General features: G+C 45.9%; 2 protein-coding genes across 5 annotated transcripts in view; both read right to left on the bottom strand.

Moving 5' to 3' along the window:
- The window catches only part of STX5 (syntaxin 5), a 29,190-nt gene extending 8,364 nt beyond the window's left edge, over positions 1-20,826 (bottom strand). Inside the window, exons 1-10 of one of the 4 annotated variants that reach the window (XM_060102957.1) lie at positions 20,691-20,826; positions 19,760-20,003; positions 18,459-18,529; positions 18,238-18,293; positions 18,049-18,119; positions 14,172-14,288; positions 14,037-14,093; positions 13,787-13,868; positions 13,209-13,315; positions 12,918-13,039 (exon numbers count right to left, since the gene is read on the bottom strand). In XM_060102957.1, coding sequence (XP_059958940.1) covers positions 12,918-13,039; positions 13,209-13,315; positions 13,787-13,868; positions 14,037-14,093; positions 14,172-14,288; positions 18,049-18,119; positions 18,238-18,293; positions 18,459-18,529; positions 19,760-19,984 — 908 coding nt within the window. In that variant the 5' untranslated portion in view covers positions 19,985-20,003; positions 20,691-20,826. The remainder of the gene's footprint in view (positions 1-12,917; positions 13,040-13,208; positions 13,316-13,786; positions 13,869-14,036; positions 14,094-14,171; positions 14,289-18,048; positions 18,120-18,237; positions 18,294-18,458; positions 18,530-19,759; positions 20,004-20,690) is intronic. The other 3 variants (XM_060102958.1, XM_060102959.1, XM_060102960.1) reach the window with 3 other exon arrangements.
- Positions 20,827-21,115: 289 nt separating this feature from the next.
- On the bottom strand, positions 21,116-21,563 carry TEX54 (testis expressed 54). The gene is given in 2 exon segments (XM_060104416.1): positions 21,116-21,379; positions 21,382-21,563. Coding segments are annotated over 2 exon segments (399 nt in total). The 5' UTR covers positions 21,554-21,563; the 3' UTR covers positions 21,116-21,152.
- Positions 21,564-21,606: the final 43 nt, after the last annotated feature.

The raw sequence follows: 21,606 nt of genomic DNA, 5'->3' as shown, positions 1-21,606 counted from the left end.
GTGGGATTTATCCCAGGGATGCAAGGATTCTTCAATACACGCAAATCAATCAATGTGATACACCATATTAACAAATTGAAGAATAAAAACCATATGATCATCTCAATAGATGCAGAAAAAGCTTCTGACAAAATTCAACACCCATTTATGATAAAAACTCTCCAGAAAGTGGGCATAGAGGGAACCTACCTCAACATAATAAAGGCCATATACGACAAACCCACAGCAAACATCATTCTCAATGGTGAAAAACTGAAAGCATTTCCTCTAAGATCAGGAACAAGACAAGGATGTCCACTCTCACCACTATTATTCAACATAGTTTTGGAAGCCCTAGCCATGGCAATCAGAGAAGAAAAAGAAATAAAAAGGAACACAAATTGGAAAAGAAGAAATAAAACTGTCACTGTTTGCAGATGACATGATACTATACATAGAGAATCCTAAAGATGCCACCAGAAAACTACTAGAGCTAATCAATGAATTTAGTAAAGTTTCAGGATACAAAGTTAATGCACAGAAATCTCTTGCATTCCTATACACTAATGATGAAAAATCTTAAAGAGAAATTAAGGAAACACTCCCATTTACCATTGCAAGAAAAAGAATAAAATACCTAGGAATAAACCTACCTACGGAGACAAAAGACCTGTAGGCAGAAAACTATAAGACACTGATGAAAGAAATTAAAGATGATACCAACAGATGGAGAGATATGCCATGTTCTTGGATTGGAAGAATCAATATTGTGAAAATGACTATACTACCCAAAGCAACCTACAGATTCAGTGCAATCCCTTTCAAATTACCAATGGCATTTTTTACGGAACTAGAACAAAAAATCTTAAAATTTGTATGGAGACACAAAAGACCCCAGATAGCCAAAGCAGTCTTGAGGGAAAAAAACGGAGCTGGAGGAATCAGACTCCCTGACTTCAGACTATACTACAAAGCTACAGTAATCAAGACAATATGGGGGCTTCCCTGGTGGCACAGTGGTTGAGAGTCCGCCTGCTGATGCAGGGGATACGGGTTCGTGCCCTGGTCTGGGAAGATCCCACATGCCATGGAGCAGCTAGGCCCGTGAGCCATGGCCGCTGAGCCTGCATGTCCGGAGCCTGTGCTCTGCAACGGGAGAGGCCACAACAGTGAGAGGCCCAAGTACCGCAAAAAAAAAAAAAAGGAAAAAAAAGAAAAAAAAAAAGACAATATGGTACTGGCACAAAAACAGAAACATAGATCAATGGAACAAGACAGAAAGCCCAGAGATAAACCCACACACCTATGGTCAACTAATCTATGACAAAGGAGGCACGGATATACAATGGAGAAAAGACAGTCTCTTCAATAAGTGGTGCTGGGAAAACTGGACAGCTACATATAAAAGAATGAAATTAGAACACTCCCTAACACCATACTCAAAATGGATTAGAGAGCTAAATGTAAAACTGGACATTATAAAACTCTTAGAGGAAAACATAGGAAGAACACTCTTTGACATAATGCACAGCAAGATCTTTTTTGATCCACCTCCTAGAATAATGGAAATAAAAACAAAAATAAACAAATGGGACCTAATGAAATTTCAAAGCTTTTGCACAGCAAAGGAAACCATAAACAAGACGAAAAGAGAACACTCAGAATGGGGAAAATATTTGCAAACGAATCAATGGACAAAGGATTATCTCCAAAATGTATCAACAGCTCATGCAGCTCAACATTAAAAAAACAAACAACCCAATCCAAAAATGGGCAGAGGCCTACATAGACATTTCTCCAAAGAAGACATACAGATGGCCAAGAAGCACATGAAAAGCTGCTTAACATCACTAATTATCACAGAAAGGCAAATCAAAACTACAATGAGGTATCACCTCACACCAGTTAGAATGGGCATCATCAGAAAATCTACAAACAACAAATGCTGGAGAGGGTGTGGAGAAAAGGGAACCCTCTTGTACTGTTGGTGGGAATGTAAATTGATACAGCCACTATGGAGAACAGTATGGAGGTTCCTTAAAAAACTAAAAACAGAATTACCATATGATCCAGCAATCCCACTACTGGGCCTATACCCAGAGAAAACCGTAATTCAAAAAGACACATGCACCCCAATGTTCATTGCAGCACTATTTACAATAGCCAGGTCATGGAAGCAACCTAAATGTCCACCGACAGACGAATGGATAAAGAAGATGTGGTACATATATACAGTGGAATATTACTCGGCCATAAAAAGGAACGAAACTGGGTCTTTTGTTGAAACGTGGATGGATCTAGAGACTGTCATACAGAGTGAAGTAAGTCAGAAAGAGAAAAACAAATATCGTATATTAATGCATATATGTGGAACCTAGAAAAATGGTACAGATGAACCAGTTTGCAGGGCAGAAATTGAGACACAGATGTAGAGAACAAATGTATGGACACCAAGGGGGGAAAACGGCGGGGGGGTGGGGGTGTGTGATGAATTGGGAGATTGGGATTGACATGTATACACTGATGTGTATAAAATTGATGACTAATAAGAACATGCTGTATAAAAAAATAAAATTCAAAAAACAAAAGACTAGGGCTTCCCTGGTGGCGCAGTGGTTGAGAGTCCGCCTGCCAATGCAGGGGACACAGGTTCGTGCCCCTGTCTGGGAAGATCCCACACGCTGCAGAGCGGTTGGGCCCGTGAGCCATGGCTGCTGAGCCTGTGCGTCCGGAGCCTGTGCTCCGCAACGGGAGAGGCCACAACAGTGAGAGGCCCGTGTACCACAAAAAAAAAAAGACTAAATGCCATTAGTATTTTGATAGGGATTGCACTGAATCTGTAGATTGCCTTGGGTAGTATGGTCATTTTAATAATATTAATTCTTCAAATCCAAGAACATGGAATATTGTTCCATCTGTTTGTGTCCTCTTCAATTTCTTTCACCAGTGTCTTATAGTTTTCCAAGTACAGGTCTTTTACTGCCTTAGATTTATTCCTTTTCTTTTTGATGCGATTGTAAATGAGTTTCCTTAATTTCTCTTTCTGATAGTTTGTTGTTGGTGTATAGAAATTCAACAGATTTCTGTGTATTAATTTTGTATCCTGCAACTTTACTGAATTTATTGATGAGTTCTAGTAGCTTTTTGGTGGCATCTTCTGGGTTTTCTATGTAACATGTCGTTTGCAGTGACAGTTTTACTTCTTCCTTTACAATCTGGATTCCTTTCTTTTTCTTCTGATTGCTGTGGATACAACTTCCAATACTATGCTGAATAAAAGCGGTGAGAGTGGGTGTCCTTGTTCCTGATCTCGAGGATATGCTTTCAGCTTTCCACTGCTGAGTATGATGTTAGCTGTGGGCTTATCATATATGATTTATTATGTTGAGGCATGTTCCGCCCACTTTGTGAAGAGTTTTTATCATAAATGGATGTTGAATTTTGTCAAAAGCTTTATCTGCACCTATTGAAATGATCTATAATTTTTATTCTTCAATTTGTTAAATGTGGTATATCACACTGATTTGTGGATTGAAACATCCTTGCATCCCTGGAATAAGCTCCCAGTTGATCATGGTGTGTATTTTTAATGTATTGGTGCATTCAGTCTGCTAATATTTTGTTGAGGATTTTTGTATCTATGTTCATCAGTGATACTGGCCTGTAATTTTATTTTTTGTGATATCTTTGGTTTGGTATCAGGGTGATGCTGGCTTCATAGAATGAGTTTATAATCACTCCTTCCTCCGCAATTTTTTTGAATAGTTTGAGAAGAATAGGTGTTAACTCTTCTCTAAACATTTGGTAGAATTCACCTGTGAAGTGATCTGGTCCTGGACTTTTGTTGGAAGTTTTTTTAAATTACTGATTCATTACCAGTAATTGGTCTGTTCATATTTTCTATTTCTTCCTAATTCATCTTGGGAGATTATACGTTTCTAGGAATTTGTTCTCTGCTTCTGGGTTGTCCATTTTATTGGCATATAGTTTTCATAGAAATCTCCTTTGATCCTTTGTATTTCTGTAGTATCATTTGTAACTTCTCCTTTTTCTGATTTTATCGCCTTAGGCCCTCTCTCTTTTCTTCTTCTTTTTTTTTTTTTTTTTGCGGTACGTGGGCCTCTCACTGCTGTGGCCTCTCATGCCGCGGAGGGACGCGCAGGCTCAGCAGCCATGGCTCACGGGCCCAGCCGCTCTGCGGCATGTGGGATCTTCCCGGACTGGGGCACAAACCCGTGTCCCCTGCATCGGCAAACAGACTCTGAAACGCTGCGCCACCAGGGAAGCCCTCTCTTTTCTTCTTGATAAGTTTGGCTAAAGCTTTATCAATCTTGTTTATCTCTTCTTACTTTCATTGATCTTTTCAATTTTTTTTAGTCTCTATTTCATTTATTTCTGCCCTAATCTTTATTACTTCTTTCCTCTACTAACTTTGGGTTTGTTTGTTCTTCGTTTTCTAGTTCCTTTAGGTGTAAGGGTAGGTTGTTTTGAGATTTTTATTTCCTGAGGCAGGCTTCTATTGCTATAAACTTCCCTCTTAGAACTGCCGTTGCTGCATCCACAGATTTTGGATTATTGTTTTCATTTGGTCTCCAGATAATTTTTATTTCTTTTTTCATTTCTTCAGTGATCCATTCGTTGTTTAGCAGCATATTGTTCAGCCTCCACTTGTTAGTTTTTTTTGCAGTTTGCTTCTTGTATTTGATTTCTACTCTCATAGCACTGTGGCTGGAAAAGATGCTTGATATGATTTCAATTTTCTTAAATTTACTAACACTTGGTTTGTGGCCTAGCATGTAATATATCCTGGAGAATGTTCCATATGCACTTGAAAAGAATTTGTATTCTTCTGCTTTTGGAGGAATGTTCTCCATATAAACCCATTTGGCCTTATGTGTCACTTAAGGCCAGTGTTTCCTTATTGACTTCTTGTCTGATGTGTCCATTAATATAAGTGAGATATTAAGGTTCCCTACTATTATTGTGTTAGTGTCAATTTCTTCCTTTATGTCTGTTAATATTTGCTTTATATATTCAGGTGTTCCTATGTCTGGATGCATGTATGTTTACAATTGTTTTATCTTCTTACTGGATTGATCCCTTGATCATTATGTAATGTCCTTCTTTGTCTCTCGTTACAGTCTTTGTTTTAAAGTCTGTTTTGTATGATATAAGTATTGCTACCCAGGTTTCTTTTGATTTCCATCTGCATGGAACACCTTTTTCCATCCCCTCACTTTCAGTCTGTGTGTGTGTCTTTAGATCTGAAGTGAGTCATATATAGGCAGCATATATATGGGTCTTGTTTTTGTATCCATTCAGGCACTCTATGTCTTTTGATTGGGGCACTTAGTCCATTTACATTTAAAGTAATTATTGATAGGTATGTACTTATTGCCATTTCGTTAGTTGTTTGGGGGTTGTTTTTGTAATTCTTTTTGTTCCTTTCTTCTTTTGTTCTCTTCCCTTATGATGTGATAACTATCTTTGGTGTTATGTTTGAATTCTTTTCTCTTTTTTGTATATCTATTATAGATTTTTGGTTTATGGTTACCATGAGGTTTATATATAGCAATCTCTCTATATATATATACGTGGTTATTTTAAGTTGCTGATCTCTTAAGTTCAAATGTATTTTTACTCCCCTCCCCCCCAGTTAGTTTTTGACATCATATTTTACAACTTTTTGTTTTGTGTACCCCTTACTTACTTATTGTAGATATGGGTGATTTTACTGTCTTTTTTTGTGTGTGTGTGGTACGTGGGCCTCTCACTGCTGTGGCTTCTCATGCTGCGGAGCACAGGCTCCAGATGTGCAGGCCCAGTGGCCATGGCCCACGGGCCCAGCCGCTCCGTGGCATGTGGGATCTTCCCGGACCGGGTCACGAACCCGTGTCCCCTGCGTCGGCAGGCGGACCCTCAACCACTGCGCCACCAGGGAAGCCTTTTCTAGTGTATTTTTCATTTCAGTTATTTTCATCCATTTGGTTCTTCCCTACATCTTCTATCTTCTCTCTGTTAATCTTCTCGCTATGTTCATCCATTCTTCTCCCAAGTTCCTTGATCATCTTTATGATCATGACCTTCAACTCTTTTTTTTTTTTTTTTTTTTTTTTTTTGGTACGTGGGCCTCTCACTGTTGTGGCCTCTCCCGTTGTGGAGCACAGGCTCCGGACGCGCAGGCTCAGCAGCCATGGCTCACGGGCCCAGCCACTCCGCGGCATGTGGGATCTTCCCAGAGCGAGGCACGAACCCATGTCCCCTGCATCGGCAGGCGGACTCTCAACCACTGCGCCACCAGGGAAGCCCAGACCTTCAACTCTTTATCAGGTAGTTTGCCTATCTCCACTTCACTTAGTTCTTCTTCTGGGGTCTTAACTTGTTCCTTTGATTGGAACATGCTCCTCTGTTGCTTCATTTTGCCCAATTTGCTGTTTTTATTTCTGTGTACCTGGTAGGTTCGTTATGTTTCCTGACCTTAGAGAAATGGCCTTTCGTAGGAGATGTCCTATGTATCCCAGCAGTTCACTTCCCTCTGGTCACAACAGCTATATGCTCTAGGGCTGCCCCATATTGTGTGGGCCCTTCTGCTGTGGTGGGGCTGACTAGGTGTAGGTGGCCCAGTAGGCGTGGCTGGCCCCTGGTCTGGTTAGTTGCCAGGCTCTGCCTTGTGCAGTGGCTGCCAGCCACTGGTTGGCAAGATCTTCATTTTTTTTTTTTTTTTTTGCTGTACGCGGGCCTCTCACTGCTGTGGCCTCTCCCGTTGCAGAGCACAGGCTCCGGACACACAGGCCCCGCGGCCATGGCTCGCGGGCCCAGCCGCTCCGCGGCACGTGGGATCCTCCGGAATCGGGGCACGAACCCGCGTCCCCTGCATCGGCAGGCGGACTCCCAACCACTGCGCCACCAGGGAGGCCCTTCATTTTTTATAAGCTCTATAGGGGGTTCCTATGAACATCCAGGTTTGGCAACCAATGGTTAAAAGGATGTTTGTTTATTTATTTAACTACTAGGTGCTGAGTCCCAGGCATTTACACAGTGCCATGAGTTCCGCTGTCTTGGTCCCTCCCCCCAGCATCTGCTTTCCCAGCTCTCACCAGCTCGTCTCAAAGCCAAGTCCTCTACTTATCCACTGGATCCCACTTCCTCTCACCTTCTCAAGGACATAACTTTAAGATTCTTCCCCCTGCCTGCTATATTATCAATTTTTATTTCTCTGCTGGATCATTCCCATTAGAATACAAACATATGGGGCTTCCCTGGTGGCACAGTAGTTGAGAATCTGCCTGCCAATGCTGGGGACATGGGTTCAATCCCTAGTCTGGGAAGATTCCACGTGCCGTGGAGCAACTAAGCCCATGTGCCACAACTACTGAGCCGGTGCTCTACAGCCTGTGTGCCACAGCTACTTAGCCGCATATCACAACTACTGAAGCCCATGCGCCTAGAGCCCGTGCTCCGCAACGAGAAGCCACCACAATGAGAAGCCTGCACACCACAACGAAGAGTAGCCTCTGCTCACCGCAACTAGAGAAAGCCCGTGCACAGCAACGAAGACCCAATGCGGCCAAAAATAAATAAATTTATTTTTAAAAAAAAGAATACAAACATACTTTTATTTTCTCCCATTCTTTAAAAAAACAAAACAAAAACCTCTTGTCTTCCACTGGACAAATTGGGAACAATCTGAACATTGAAAATAATCACTATCCTAACTAATTGTAATATAAAACATAAATAAAAACCTTAAGCCCACAATGATACTCAAAAACAAGAAAGAATTAAAACAAAACAAAAAACCTCCTTGGTCACTACTATGGCACCTACTTCATAACTATTTACTCTGGAAATACAGGAAAATAATTAAGGTTTATCCAGCCTGATTAAGATGAACTTCAGCTCATGCAGTTAATAAAGGAAAGCTCTTCTTTACAGAAAAAACACACCCAAATTAGATTAATTGATTCAGACCAGACAAGCATCATAACTGGCTACTAGAAGCATTAGGTTAAAGGTTTTTTGGGAAGAGGGTATCCCATAAATCACTTGCTGACTGCAAAGAAGAAAATGTACTTTTAAAAGGAGAGATTAAAAAATAATAATAATAAAATAAATAAATAAATAAATAAAAGGAGAGATTATCTGTTACCACCTTAATCAAGTGATCAAATTTGTTCTAGATAATACAGGGTCAATCTGACATTAAATGCCTCCTAATGAGATGTAATTTGTTGAGATATATATACATCTCAACAAAATAAATATATAGTTATAGTTGATTTTTTGGGGGCTGTGCCACGTGGCTTGTGGGATTTTAGTTCTCCAACGAGGGATCAAACCCAGGCCCTTGGCAGTGAAAGTGCTGAGTCCTAACCACTGGACCACCAGGGAATTCCTATAGTTGATTATATATATGCATACATATATATTCCTAGAAGAAGAAAACAGAAAGAGGCAGAAAAAAAATCTTGAAGAAATAATGGTCAAATATTCCCTAAACTTCGTGAAAGACATAAATTTACATATTCAAGAAGCTCAGAGAACCCCAAGCAGCATAAATTCAAAGAAGGGGCTTCCCTGGTGGCGCAGTGGTTAAGAATACTCCTGTCAAGCAGGGGACACGGGTTCGAGCCCTGGACCGGGAAGATCCTACATGCCGTGGAACAACTAAGCCCGTGTGCCACAACTACTGAGCCTGAGCTCTAGAGCCCGCAAGCCACAACTACTAAAGCCTGTGCTCATAGAGCCCCTGCTCCACAACAAGAGAAGCCAGGACAATGAGAAGCCTGCACACCGCAACGAAGAGTAGCCTGCACTCGCCACAACTAGAGAAAGCCCGCACATAGCAACAAAGACCCAACACAGCCCCAAATAAGTAAGTAAGTAAATAAATAAATTCAAAGGAGACCACATCTAAGTACATAAACCATCAACTGTGAAAATCCAAATATAAGAAAAGAAGTGTTAAAAAGCAGCCAGGGACTCTCCTGGTGGCTCAGTGGTTAAGAATCCACCTGCCAACGCAGGGGACATGGGTTTGAGCCCTGGTCCAGGAAGATCCCACATGCTGCAGAGCAACTAAGCCTGTGCACCACAACTACTGAGCCTGCACTCTAGAGTCCACGAGCCACAACTACTGAAGCCCGCGTGCCTAGAGCCCATGCTATGCAACAACAGAAGCCACCACAGTGAGAAGCTGGCACACCACAGCGAAGAGCAACCCCTGTTCGCCACAACTAGAGAAAGCCCGCGCGGCAACGAAGACCCAGCGCAGCCAAAAATAAATAAATAAATTTATTTTTTAAAAAAAGAAAAGTAAAAGAGGGCTTCCCAGGTGGCGCAGCAGTAAAGAATCCGCCTGCCAATGCAGGGCACACAGGTTTGAGCCCTGGTCCAGGAAGATCCCACATGCTACGGAGCAACTAAGCCCATGCACCACAACTATTGAGCCTGCGCTCTAGAGCCCGCAAGCCACAACTTATGAAGCCCATGTGCCACAACTACTGAAGCCCACACGCCTAGAGCCCATGCTCCACAACAAGAGAAGCCACTGCAATGAGAAGCCCGTGCACTGCAACAAAGAGTAGCCCCTGCTCTCAGCAACTAGAGAAAACCTGTGTGCAGCAGTGAAGACCCAATGCAGCCAAAAGTTAAATAAATGAATAAATAAATTTATTTTTTAAAAAAGTAAAAGCATTTGTCATCAGCAGAACTGCACTACAAAAAGTACTATGGAAAAATTTCCAGGTTAAAGGGAAGTGATGGATATTCGGGAAGAAATGAAGAGCACTGGAAACAGTAAATATACGAGTAAGTATAAAAGACTATTTTTTCCTCTTAATTTCTGTAAGGTAAAAATTATATGATTATATGTGGAGTTTATAAAGTATGTAGATGCAACAAATATGACAACTATAGCATAAAAGATGGAAGAGAGGGTTGCAAAGTTTTCACATTTTATATGAAGCTGACTGTGAAAAGTTAATGATGCATATTGTAATCCCTAGAGCAACCACTGGAAAAAAAAAAAAAGCAATTACATATAGCTAAAATAACAACAGACAAATTCAAATGGAATTAAAAAATTTTTTTCAACTGTTCAAAAGACAGGAAAGAAGGAAGAGAGGAACAAAAAACAGAAGGGAAAAACAGAAAAAAAAAACTAAAATGGTAGACCTAAATCCAACCTTAGCAAAAATTATTAACTATTAATGAACTAAACACTCCAATTAAATTCTCAGCTCTCATCTTGCTTAGCCTATAAGCAAAATTTGTCACAGCTGATTATTCTTTCCCTGAATCATTTTCTTCTCCTGGCTCCTAGGACACCACATTCATTTATTTTTCTTCCTACCTCACAAGCTGTGCTCCTGTTCAGTGCCCTCCCTCAGAACTGAGAACTGAGTCCAGAAATAGCCCTGGGACTCAGTGCTTGATCCTCCTCTTTCTTAGAACTCCTTTGGCCTAGTTTCAAAGTCCAATTCTGCCCACTCTTGGCCCAGACCTGTCTCCTCAACTCCTTATATCTACTGGCCTGTTCACTATCTCCACCCAGATGTCTAACAAACAACTGTCCACCTCGTCAGACATGTCCAACACAACTTATTTTGCCCCAAATCTACTCTACCCTGAGTAACCAGCCCTATTTCAAGTGAAGAGCATGAATCCCTTTGATTGCTCACATCAAAAGCCTGGAGTTATCATAAACTCCTCTTTTTCTCTCACACCCTGCATTCAGTTCATCAAGTAATTGATCCTATTGGTTCTACCTCCAAAATACACCCAGAGTGCAACTACTACTCATACAACCTTGGTCCCGGCTACCATCACCTCTTGCCTAGATTACTGAACAGGCCTCTGCATCCATCTCCCTGCTTCTACCCTAGGTCTTTACAATCTGTTCTGAGTACAGCAACCAAATGATTCTTTTAAAATAGAAGTCAGAGGGAATTCCCTAGCAGTTCAGTGGTTAGGACTTGGCGCTTTCACTGCGGTGGCCCAGTTCAATCCCTGGTCAAGGAACTAAGATCCCACAAGCCACGCAGTGCGGCCCCAAAAATAAATAAAACCGAAGTCAGATAGTATAACCGTTCATCAAAACCCTGCAGTGGCTCCCCATGTCACTCAGAGTAAACGCTAAATCCTCACACTGGCTTTATTTATATTTTTTTTTAATTTTTTTTTTTTTTTTGCGGTACGCGGGCCTCTCACTGTTGTGGCCTCTCCCGCTGCGGAGCACAGGCTCCGGACGCGCAGGCTCAGCGGCCATGGCGCACGGGCCCAGCCGCTCCGTGGCATGTGGGATCCTCCCGGACCGGGGCACGAACCCGTGTGCCCTGCATTGGCAGGCAGATTCTTAACCACTGCGCCACCAGGGAAGCCCCTCTCACACTGGCTTTAAAAGGCCCCACATGATCTGGTCTCCATTTCCCCTCTAACCTCACCCGGTACTACTCTCCTTCTCACCTGTCCCCAGATGCAGTGGCTTCTTTGCTGTCCTTTAACTCATCATATTCTTGCCTGAAGGCCTTTACACTCGTTCTTCCCTCTGCCTGGTACTCTTCTCCATATATCCACATGGCAAACTCCCTTACCTTCCCCTTGCTTGGATAGACGCCATCTTCTTAATAGGGCCTCTCTTAATAACCATCCTAGAACTCCTGATTAGTTTACCCTACTCTACTTTTATTTATGCATTTATCACTGGGCAAAAACATATACTGGACCACTTACTTATTATGTATATTTTAACTTATCTGTCTCCCCTACTGCAATGTATATTCCACAAGGGGAGGATTCTTTGTCTCTTTCATTCTCGACTGTATCTCCATAACTGAATGAATGAACGCTAAGTGCCAAAGAGGAGGAGATAAAATGCCTCGTGCAGTAGCAGGGGGCACCAGGGGAGCAGAGAGGCCTTCCCGTGCGTGGGCTCTGCCTACCTCCCTCCAGTCTTATCCTGTACCTTTCTCTTCCTGTTCATTGCTTTCCAGCTGCACTGGCCTTCTTGATTCTTTTTTTTTTTAATTTAAAAAAAAATTAATTTATTTATTTGGTTGTGTTGGGTCTTCCTTGCTGCACACAGGCTTTCTCTAGTTGCACTGAGCAGGGGCTATTCTTCGTTGCAGTGCGCAGGATTCTCATTGCAGTGGTTTCTCTTGTTATGGAGCTTGGGCTTTAGGTGCGTGGGCTTCAGTAGTTGTGGCTCGCGGGCTCTAGAGCGCAGGCTCAGTAGTTGTGGTGCAGGTGCTTAATTGCTCCGCGGCCTGTGGGATCTTCCTGGACCAGGGATCGAACCCGTGTCCCCTGCATTGGCAGGCGGATTCTTAACCACTGTGCCACCAGGGAAGTCCCTTGATTCTTTAATACAGCAAGACTGTCCCATCATAGGGCCTTGCTCTAGCTGTCCACACTGCCTAGACAACTCTTACCCTCTCCTTTGAACGGTTGGATCCCTCTTCTTTGCATGGTTGGATCCTTCTTGTAGTTCATGTCTCTGCTTAAATATCAAGTCTTCAGAGCAGGCTTCCCTGCCACCCAATCTGATATACCTCCTCCATGACTTTCTGAACACCTCATCCTACTTTAATTCTCAGTATAGCCCTTATGAGTACCTGAAAATTTCTTCTCAATTCTTTTTAACAGTTGTCCTCACCCACACTATTAAATTCCATACTACAAAGTAAGCTCCACAAAATAGACTTAACTGTGCTATTCATCACCATATCCCCAGCACCGACGACAGTACTTGACAAGGAACAGGTGCTCAATTAACACTTATTGAGTGGATGGAGGCAGGTGAACTTGACCCTATGGGTGGACAGGATTCACTCTTCTCTTCCAAAGGGCATCAAGCTGTCCCTGGGGACCTTTAGGATGCCAATCCACAGGGAAGAGAAGGCTCCTGTTTTTGAAGTTAAGGGGAGAAAGAATCTCACCTCTGAATGGTTTCTTCCTGTTCCTTAACCATGTGTGCCAACTGCTGGAAGATGGAGCCCAGCTCAACAATTGTGGACTCAATATTCTGCATGGTGTCTGCCCGGCTCTGGATGTAGGAATCCTTCAGAGGAGAGACAGCATACATGAGCACTGGGAGCTTCTGCAGGGGAGGGCCTGCCTCTTCAGGACCCTCCAGTTTGCCATTCCACCCATGGCACATTCCAAACACTTGCTTGTGACCACAGAGGAAAACAGAGGAGCAACTCCTCCCAAGCTCAGAGCGTGGATACCTGCTCATCAATGAGCTGCAGTTGCTGGCTGGTCCTAGAGTCCATCATGTCAATGGCCACGTCCCCAGAGGCTCGAGACTCTGCCCCCAAAACCACAGCACCGCCCCCTGGGGGAAGAAAGAAGACATGGCACTTCTTAGTGGTTAAAAGGTTCAAAGCCCACATGCTCTGGATTTGAATCCCAGCTCTGGCACTTACTAGCCTTGTGACCCTGGACAAGTCATTTAACCTCTCTGAGCCTCAGTTTCCTCACCTGTAAAATGGGGGATAATAATAGTTGCTTTCTCAAAAGGTGGTTGTGAAAATTAAATGACAGAATGGGAATACAACGAGTAAGTGCAAAAAAAATTAGAAACTGTCATTCTTCTGAACATGATTGAGTTCACCCCCAACACTGAGAATGCTGGAGACTAGGTGTGGATCATAAATCCCAGCAATCAGGTCTGACCTCTGAGAGACAAAGCCTAGCAACCTCCTTGGCCCTCCATTCTCCTACCCAACCCCTGCCTTTGGAAGATACCAGAACCAGAGTAACTAAGCCTTATCCCTCAGGGCTCCCTGTATTGCCTGTGACTTACCTAGGTGGTTGGGGGCAAGGGGCAGGGCTGACACGGGTGCCCGGGAGAACTGCTCCCGCCGGCTCCTCTGCTGCTTCAGGTTCTAGGGTTGGGGAAGAAATGCAAAGGTCCTGAGGCCGCTGGAAAGTGGGCACATTGAAGAGATTCCTCCTGTGACCCTGTTGCCCTTGCCCTTCCACTTGTCCCCTTCCCACTTCCCTCTGGGGCCCTCACCCCTGATTCCTATCCCTCCTACACAGATTCTTCTCACCTCTGTCCTCACTTCTAAAACTGATTTGAAGTCATTGGACATGGAGGCCAGTTTTGACTGAAAGAAAAGGAGAGAAGGTCAGCCAGAGAAGACAACGCCTTCCTCCCTTCTGCCTCCCCCTCTCCCGGGTCCCACCTGCAGGGAGACCACGATGGTGTTGGAATGGGTTTGCAGGTGCCGGCCGCTCTGGCTGCCCTTGGCTCTCACGAAATCTTGAAGCTGGGCGATTTGTTTGTTAAGGCTATTGATGTCCTGGTGAAAGAGCCAACAGAAAAACTGAGTATCAACCATGGGGTCCTCAGCCAGCATCTCTCCCACATGGACATCTCTGGCAGGGATGGCAGGGTGGACATGACTAGCAGGGGTGATGGTATCTTGGACAGACCAGAAGGGCCTGCTGGGATAGTCCAAGCTCTGGAGTTTGCTCAGGCTCAGTGCCTGCGGGGTAGAGCCAGAAAGAGGTGAAATATGGCCCCGTCCATTCGTAAAGACCTGAGGTGTTTACTCCCCCCACCCTGCTGTCCTACCCCCACTGTGAGGCCATGCTCGTGGCCATAGAACCCTTCAAAAGGCCAAAATCTCAGACCCAGAGCATGCTGAGCAACAAAGCATCTGTGCTGTACTCAGGAGACGGGAAGAGTCAAAGGCACCATGGCTTCCCAGAAGCATCAACGAAATGCTTTTTACATACAGAATTCGTTTTAAAAATTACTATTGCAAAAGAGTGAAAGATGTGACTTGTCTAACATTATACACGATGAATTAGTAGCACAGCCAGGCTTTCTACACCAGGCCAATGGATTATCTGCTTCCCAATCCTGCCTGCCAAGGGGCTCGTGAGACAAGGGAGATGAAGGAGGCGGCTGGGAGTGGCAGAGAAAGCTTGCCACCCCAGGACAGCAAAGTCCAGGGAAGGACCAGAAAAAGAAGAGGAGGAGGAAGAGGTCAAAAATAGTGAGCTCAAGATACAGGCTAGGAAAAAAACTAGATTAGGGACTTCCCTGGTGGCACAGTGGTTAAGAATCCACCTGCCAATGCAGGGGATGCGGGTTCGAGCCCTGGTCCGGAAGAACCCACATGCCGCGGAGCAACTAAGCCCGTGAGCCTCAACTACTGAGCCTGCGCTCTAGAGCCCTCGAGCCACAACTACTGAAGCCCGCGCTCCTAGAGCCCGTGCTCTACAACAAGAGAAGCCACCGCAATGAGAAGCCCACGCACTGCAACGAAGAGTAGCCCCCACTCGCCGCAACTAGAGAAAGCCCGCGCGCAGCAACAAAGACCCAACGCAGCCAAAATATAAATAAATAAATAAAAATCTTTAAAAACCAAAAAAACTAGATTAGGCAACTTCTAGAGTCCCTCCAATAGCACCCCAGTTAGTAGCCCTCCAATCAGTATCCTAGCTCCAAAGATTCTCTCGAGACCCCTGGACGATTTCTGCTGCTCACTGCTCTGTCCCTTTCGAGTTAATGGAGCCTGCTCACAGCCATGTGTCCAAAACTGCATTCCAGGCTTTTCCGCCATAAAATATCCTCCCCCAATAGCTTAGAAAATGGCACCACTCCCCACTTAGTTGCTAGAAGCTAGAAGCTTCTAAGTCACATACTGACATCTCCTTAACCCAACCTATATGCCATAGCACAACCATAACCTACACTGAGCATTTACTACATACTCAGCACTTTATGAACAGAACAGCAGTCTCGGGTTTGATTACTGTGCGCACTTACTGTGCTAAGCAGCTTATGACTTTCTCTTAACATAGAAAACAACTCTTAATTTCCCCCCCAGAGCTATTCCCCCTTCCTTCTTTGCCACTTTGGTAAATGGCACCACCGCTCACCAGGTGCTCAAACAAAAACCTTAAGAAGTCATCCTCAATTCCTCTCTCTTCCCTTAAGCCATAAGGAACCCACAAAGAACCCAGCTGATTCCAACATATACTCTGAATGTGTCCACTCATCTCCTTCTCTAACAAAGCCACCCTAGTCCAAACTGTCCTCTCTCTAAAAATTGCCCAGAGCCTCCTAAGTGATCTTCCTTTTAGAATTTGCCCCCTACAATCCACTTTCTACACAACAACCAGAGTGATCTTCTAAACCAAAAACAGTGCACGTCATTCCCCTGCTTCAAAATCTTCCAAGGGCTTCCCACTAAATTTAGTACACAATCCAAATTCCTTACCTGGCTTACACGGGCCATGTGGTCTCGCCCCCCTCACTCCTCTGACCTCACCCCCCCACAGGCCTCCTTCTCACTGGCTGTGCTGCAGCCATACTGGCCTGTTTCACAACCTTTCCCATCAAGGTTGCCCAGGCCTCGGGGCCTTTCCCTTTGCTATTCCCACTTTCTGGAATGTGCCCCCGTCAGATCTTTGGATGACCAACTTTCTCCTTACCATTCAGGTCTCCATGTCCCTTCCTCAACCAAACCATCCTAGATCACCCCATGTAAAGTAGGCCCCTACCCTGAGGAACTCACTCACATCATTTCTTTAATAGGATGTGCCACTACTTGAAACTGTCTTTTCTGTTTGCTTGTATAGTGTCTAGTTCACCCATTCAGCAAGGAAGTTCCCAAGGGCAGGGACCGCATTTGTCTTGTTCACCACTGAATCCCCAGAACCAGGCAGCCAAAGTCACTCAATAATGTGAGTGATTGAAAAAATAAACTAATAAATCCTCATAACAACCCTGTGAGGTGGGTACTGTTATTATCCCCTTTTTATTTATAAGGGAACTGAAGCTCAGAGTAGTTAGGTAGCTAACCCAAGGTCACACTATAATTGGTGAGCCTGGGATTTGAAGTCTGTCTAAATCCAGTCAGTGGTTCTTAAATGCCTACGCAATAATGCCCCAGTAATTAACGGAACCCTCTCTTTTCTACTCAGCACAGCATCTCCTGAATGTGTCTGCCCTTTGGCCTCTGCCATAATCATCTTCATACTGGAGGACTACACAAGCCTCCCCCCTAGCCTCTCTGACCGTTCATGCTCCAGGGTGTTCCTTTTTCCCCTATGGTCATTCAATTTCTCATTTTATTCTTATTACATTGTTCCAGGAAAGAAACAAATAACACTGCTAGAACTGCTATACTAGGGTCTTGCAGACAGAACTGGAATCCAGGTTCTAATCGTCTTTGCAGCCCACACACTTCAGAGTGATTCCACACTCCTCAGCAAGCCCCCATGGCGATCTTCACAGACAGCTACCAGTCTACCTTTTCAGCCTCATTTGCTGCCAATCACTCATTCGATCAACAAATACTGAGTACCTAATACATGCCAGACACTGTTACAGGCATTTAGGATACATCCACGAACAAACAGAAGGAAAAATCTCTGCTCTTATGGCATTAGCACTTTTTTTTTCTTTTTTTGAGGAAGATGAGGTAAGTGGGAGGAAACAAACAATAAACAGTTAATTATAGAGACCATTAGAATGTAACAAGTGCTATAAAAAAGAAAACAGAGCAAGATAAGGGAGATCAGAGTTGGGTGCTGGGGTATTAAACAGCATGGTGACAGTAGGCTTCCCTGAGCAGGTGATATCTGAGCAAAAACTTGAACTTTCCCTTTTATAAGACATGCCTCTGCACACACTGTTTCCTTTGTCTGGCACGTTCTTCCACTGCTTCTCCACAAGCCTTGAAACCAGCTCAGATGTCACATCCTCAATAAAATCTTTCCCAGTGTCCCCAGACTATCTCATTCAGCTTTTTCATAAGATCTTTTCTGTACCACTTGCCTCCTATTCATTGTTAAGTGTGAGTTTATGGGGCTGGATACCTCTTCTAGACAATAAGCCCTTGAAGGCAGGTATCTTGCCTCGTAATGTTTGTGTGGCAAGTGCCCAGCACAGTGCTTTGTACACAGTAGATGATCACTGACCCAGTGGATGAGTGGGATGTTTGGGGCTGGCTCTAGAAACTTTTCTCTGGGACCCTAGAGCAAGGAAAATGATGGAAGTGATCCAATTGAAATGCTGGGCTCTCCCGATTGCTAGTCACTCACCTGTTTGATAATATAAGTTAGCTCCTCAATTTCCACTGCTTTATCATCAAAGAGGGACTTGCGCTTTGCCACTGCAGAGACAAACAAGAAGCCACGAAAGGTGAGGTCGAAGACCAGGCTCAGGGAGTATGGTTCCTCCGCCCTCCCGGGTTCACTGCCCCAGTTCTGAAAGGCCCCGAGAACACTCACAGATTGTCAGCTTCTCCAGCTTGGCAAATGTGTTGCTGAGGTCTTTCCCAATGCGCCTGCAAACGAGCATTAATGGGAACACTGTGGGAAGGGAAGGAGAGGGCCTTTCCCACATTAGCACCAGCACAACCAATCCCAGTCCTCACGGCCAAGGTCCCCACAGGCAAGGCTACCTCTCCTCAGACACTGGTCATCCCATCACATAACTTCTCTCAACTCACTTGGCCATGAGGGTGAATTCACTGCGCTGCCGGACAGCACGCAGAGTTGGCTTGTTTGTCTGGATTCCATTCTGAAAAGCAACGTCAAGAGGTAAAACTTTAGTTTTCCCTCCCCAGTTCCAGCTTTCACTGTTCCTCAGGTGTGTCTACTAAACCCACCTTCTAACACTAGTGGCATCCTCCACCAGACGGTCCATACAGGTAGACCTGGGTTCAAATCTAGGTGCCACCTCTTACTACATGGGGGGTTTGGGGCAAGTTGCTTAAACCATTCTGAATCTCTACTTCCTCTTCTGTAAAATGAAGACAATCCACACACCTCTTGTTCTTGCTAAGATTAAAAAACCTAAGGGTTGGGGCTTCCCTGGTGGCGCAGTGGTTGAGAGTCCGCCTGCCGATGCAGGGGACACGGGTTCGTGCTCCGGTCCGGGAAGATCCCACATGCCGCGGAGCGGCTGGGCCCATGAACCATGGCCGCTGAGCCTGCGCGTCCGGAGCCTGTGCTCCGCAACGGGAGAGGCCACAACAGTGAGAGGCCTGCGTACCGCAAAAAAAGAAACAAACAAAAAAAACCTAAGGGTTGTAAATTATTTTAGCCAAATACCAGGTCCATTCTAAGCACTAAATAAATGGTAACTAGTATTACCATTCTATTCCTCCAATCCGGGAATCAGAGAGAATAAATGTAAAACTCTTGGAGATTGTACAGAAGAGCAACTAACAAGAGCTGACCAGTAAAAATATTTTAAATTACATTTATTCAGGTTCTACTTGGATTCAGAAAGTCTGGACCAAAACAAATCTAATTTTTAAAAAAGCACTCCAAAGTGCTTTTGATTAAAACTATTTATTTAGAAACCTTCCTTCATTTTACAGATACAAAACCTGAGATCCAACTAGATTAACTTCTGTGTTGTCACAGAGCAAACTTGGTAAAATTATACTGGAACTAGAATTCAAAGTGCTTGTCTCTGAGCTAAAAGCTCTTTCGAGAACCTGTTCCTTGTCCAAACCAAATATACTTGCAGTCACCTCTTGCCCTGAGATGTTCCTTCCAGAATAGCAACGCTACACTCAGGGAACTCCTGGTTTAAAAAAAAAAAAAAAAGCCTAGATCCTTGCCTCTACATTAGCTAGCCCACCTCTTCTCTGTTGCTTGGTAGATCCTACCACCCTCCCCAAGCTGGACCAGTTCTCCATCGGGCTCCCCCCAAGAATTACTTCAGCCAACGGTGCTGGAGCACCGACTCTCCCAGGTCTGAGTATGAGTCACTCTTGCTTTTCCCACTCCAGGTCCTTACCTGACGGCTCTGCAGGGACTTGCAGGCAGACAGGAACTCCTGGGTCCGATCCCGGCAGGACATGGTGTCGGGATGGGGAGGGACCAGGGTCACTGGGGGGGGCAGAGGGGCGATGTCGCTGCTGCTACTGCCAGCAGTTGCAGGGGACAGGACCTGTGTCTTTGAGAGACCCAGGTAGACACCCTGATCCGTGTTCTTAGACCCGTAGCGTTTCCGCGGGATCATTGAGACGCATAACCTTGGACTGTGGTGGAGGGGAGAGTGTCATTCCCCAGGCAGCCTCCTTCCCCACAAATCCCCCCCAACCAGCAGATCCTCGGGGTCCCTTTGCACTTGGCACGGACTTCCGCGCCCGAAGCCACACGCAGATCCTGGGGCCGACCCGCAGCGGGTAGGACCCCGCTTCTTCTCTGTCCCAAGCCGTCCCGTTCCTCAGACTCCTCTTCCAACTTGGTTCTGGCGGCCAGAGCGCGGGCCGGGGCCCTGAAGTAGAGGCAGGGCCAGAGCCAGGTCCTGTGGCTCCGAAGCTCCAGCCCGGCCCGTGCAACTGCCCTAGGCCCTAACTGGGCCCTCTCGTATCCACGGGTTCCTCCGACTCGTCAGGGAGAAACGGTGACGGACCTCCAGAGAGGGACACACTTCGGTGGGCGGAGGGGGAAAATCTCTAGGTGTTTATTTGAAGCAGGAAGTACCACCCTCGCCTCACCTAAGTCCCACCGTCTGGAGGACTGCAACCACTGATTAGCTAAGGCCGACGTCTTTCTCAACAGGGGCTTTCCTGATTGGACGGCGACGTATTCGCTCACTTCGAGCCGGGCCGGCAGGACTTGCCCGCTTGCCCCTGGCTCCCTTCCCCCCAGCCCGCGCCGTCCCCGGAAAGAGCTGCCCAGAGCAGACACTGCGGTCAGACTCCTCTTAGAGCGTGTCCTACCTCCTCTTTGCCGCCTGGCGCCGCCGCCGCTACCGCCACTGCCACAATCTCCCGGGTCGTCACCGCCTTCTCCCCGAGAACCGAAGCCGCCGAAACCCGACCAAAGACTAGAAGCCGCCACGTCACCCACACATAACCCCACCCCCGGTGACGAGCGGGCGGTGCCACGCCTTTTCAAGCCCGGCGACCCGGGAGCCACGCCCCTCCACCCAAACGCTAATGCAACTCCGCTCTCCCATTGGCTAGGCCGCAACCGTGGCCCCGCCCCCAAGGAACGAGAGCCTGGGGCCCAAGGGGCTGGGCCAGCCTCGGGGGAGGAGCCTTAAAGAGCCCGCAGCCCTGGTGGTGCACGCGCCCTGTGCGCGCAAAGCGAGCCTTGGAGGCACAAGCCCTCAGGCAGCTACAAGTTAGAAACTTTATTCTCTGGAGGGAGGCTGGGACGGACTGAGAACAGGGCTGGGGTCACCCCTTCTCGGGCTCCTCCTGGATCCCCTCCCGGTTGCACTCCTGGAACGTACACGCCTGCTTTGGATTCTGGACTGATTGCCTCTTGTTTGACCGCGAGGAGCCCCGACGGTTGAACTGGGAGAGCCGCCGCCACAGCACAGTCATCAGAAGGCTTTCGTGCGTCCTGAGAGTCCGGTTTTTCGCCGAGTCTGCATCGACCCCTTCTTTGCCTGCGAGGATGCGAGGCCGCTGAGCTCTACCCTCCCCAGTCCAACCTCCAGGTGGTCCATCCCGCACTCCCGGCTCCCTGAGCACCCTTGTGTGTCTCCGGTCCCACCTTCCTGAACTTCCTCTGACCCGGCCTCCTTGGCCTGCTCATCCGAAGTCTGAAAGTCCTTGCCTTGGCAGCAGCCCATGGCCCCACGCGCGGCCCCCGCACTCGGTTCCACCCACGCCAGCCCGCCGACTC

Source organism: Mesoplodon densirostris, chromosome 7 (assembly GCF_025265405.1).
Source record: "Mesoplodon densirostris isolate mMesDen1 chromosome 7, mMesDen1 primary haplotype, whole genome shotgun sequence".
NCBI classification, from domain to species: Eukaryota; Metazoa; Chordata; class Mammalia; order Artiodactyla; family Ziphiidae; genus Mesoplodon; species Mesoplodon densirostris.
This window is presented reverse-complemented; position numbering and strand designations above follow the sequence as displayed.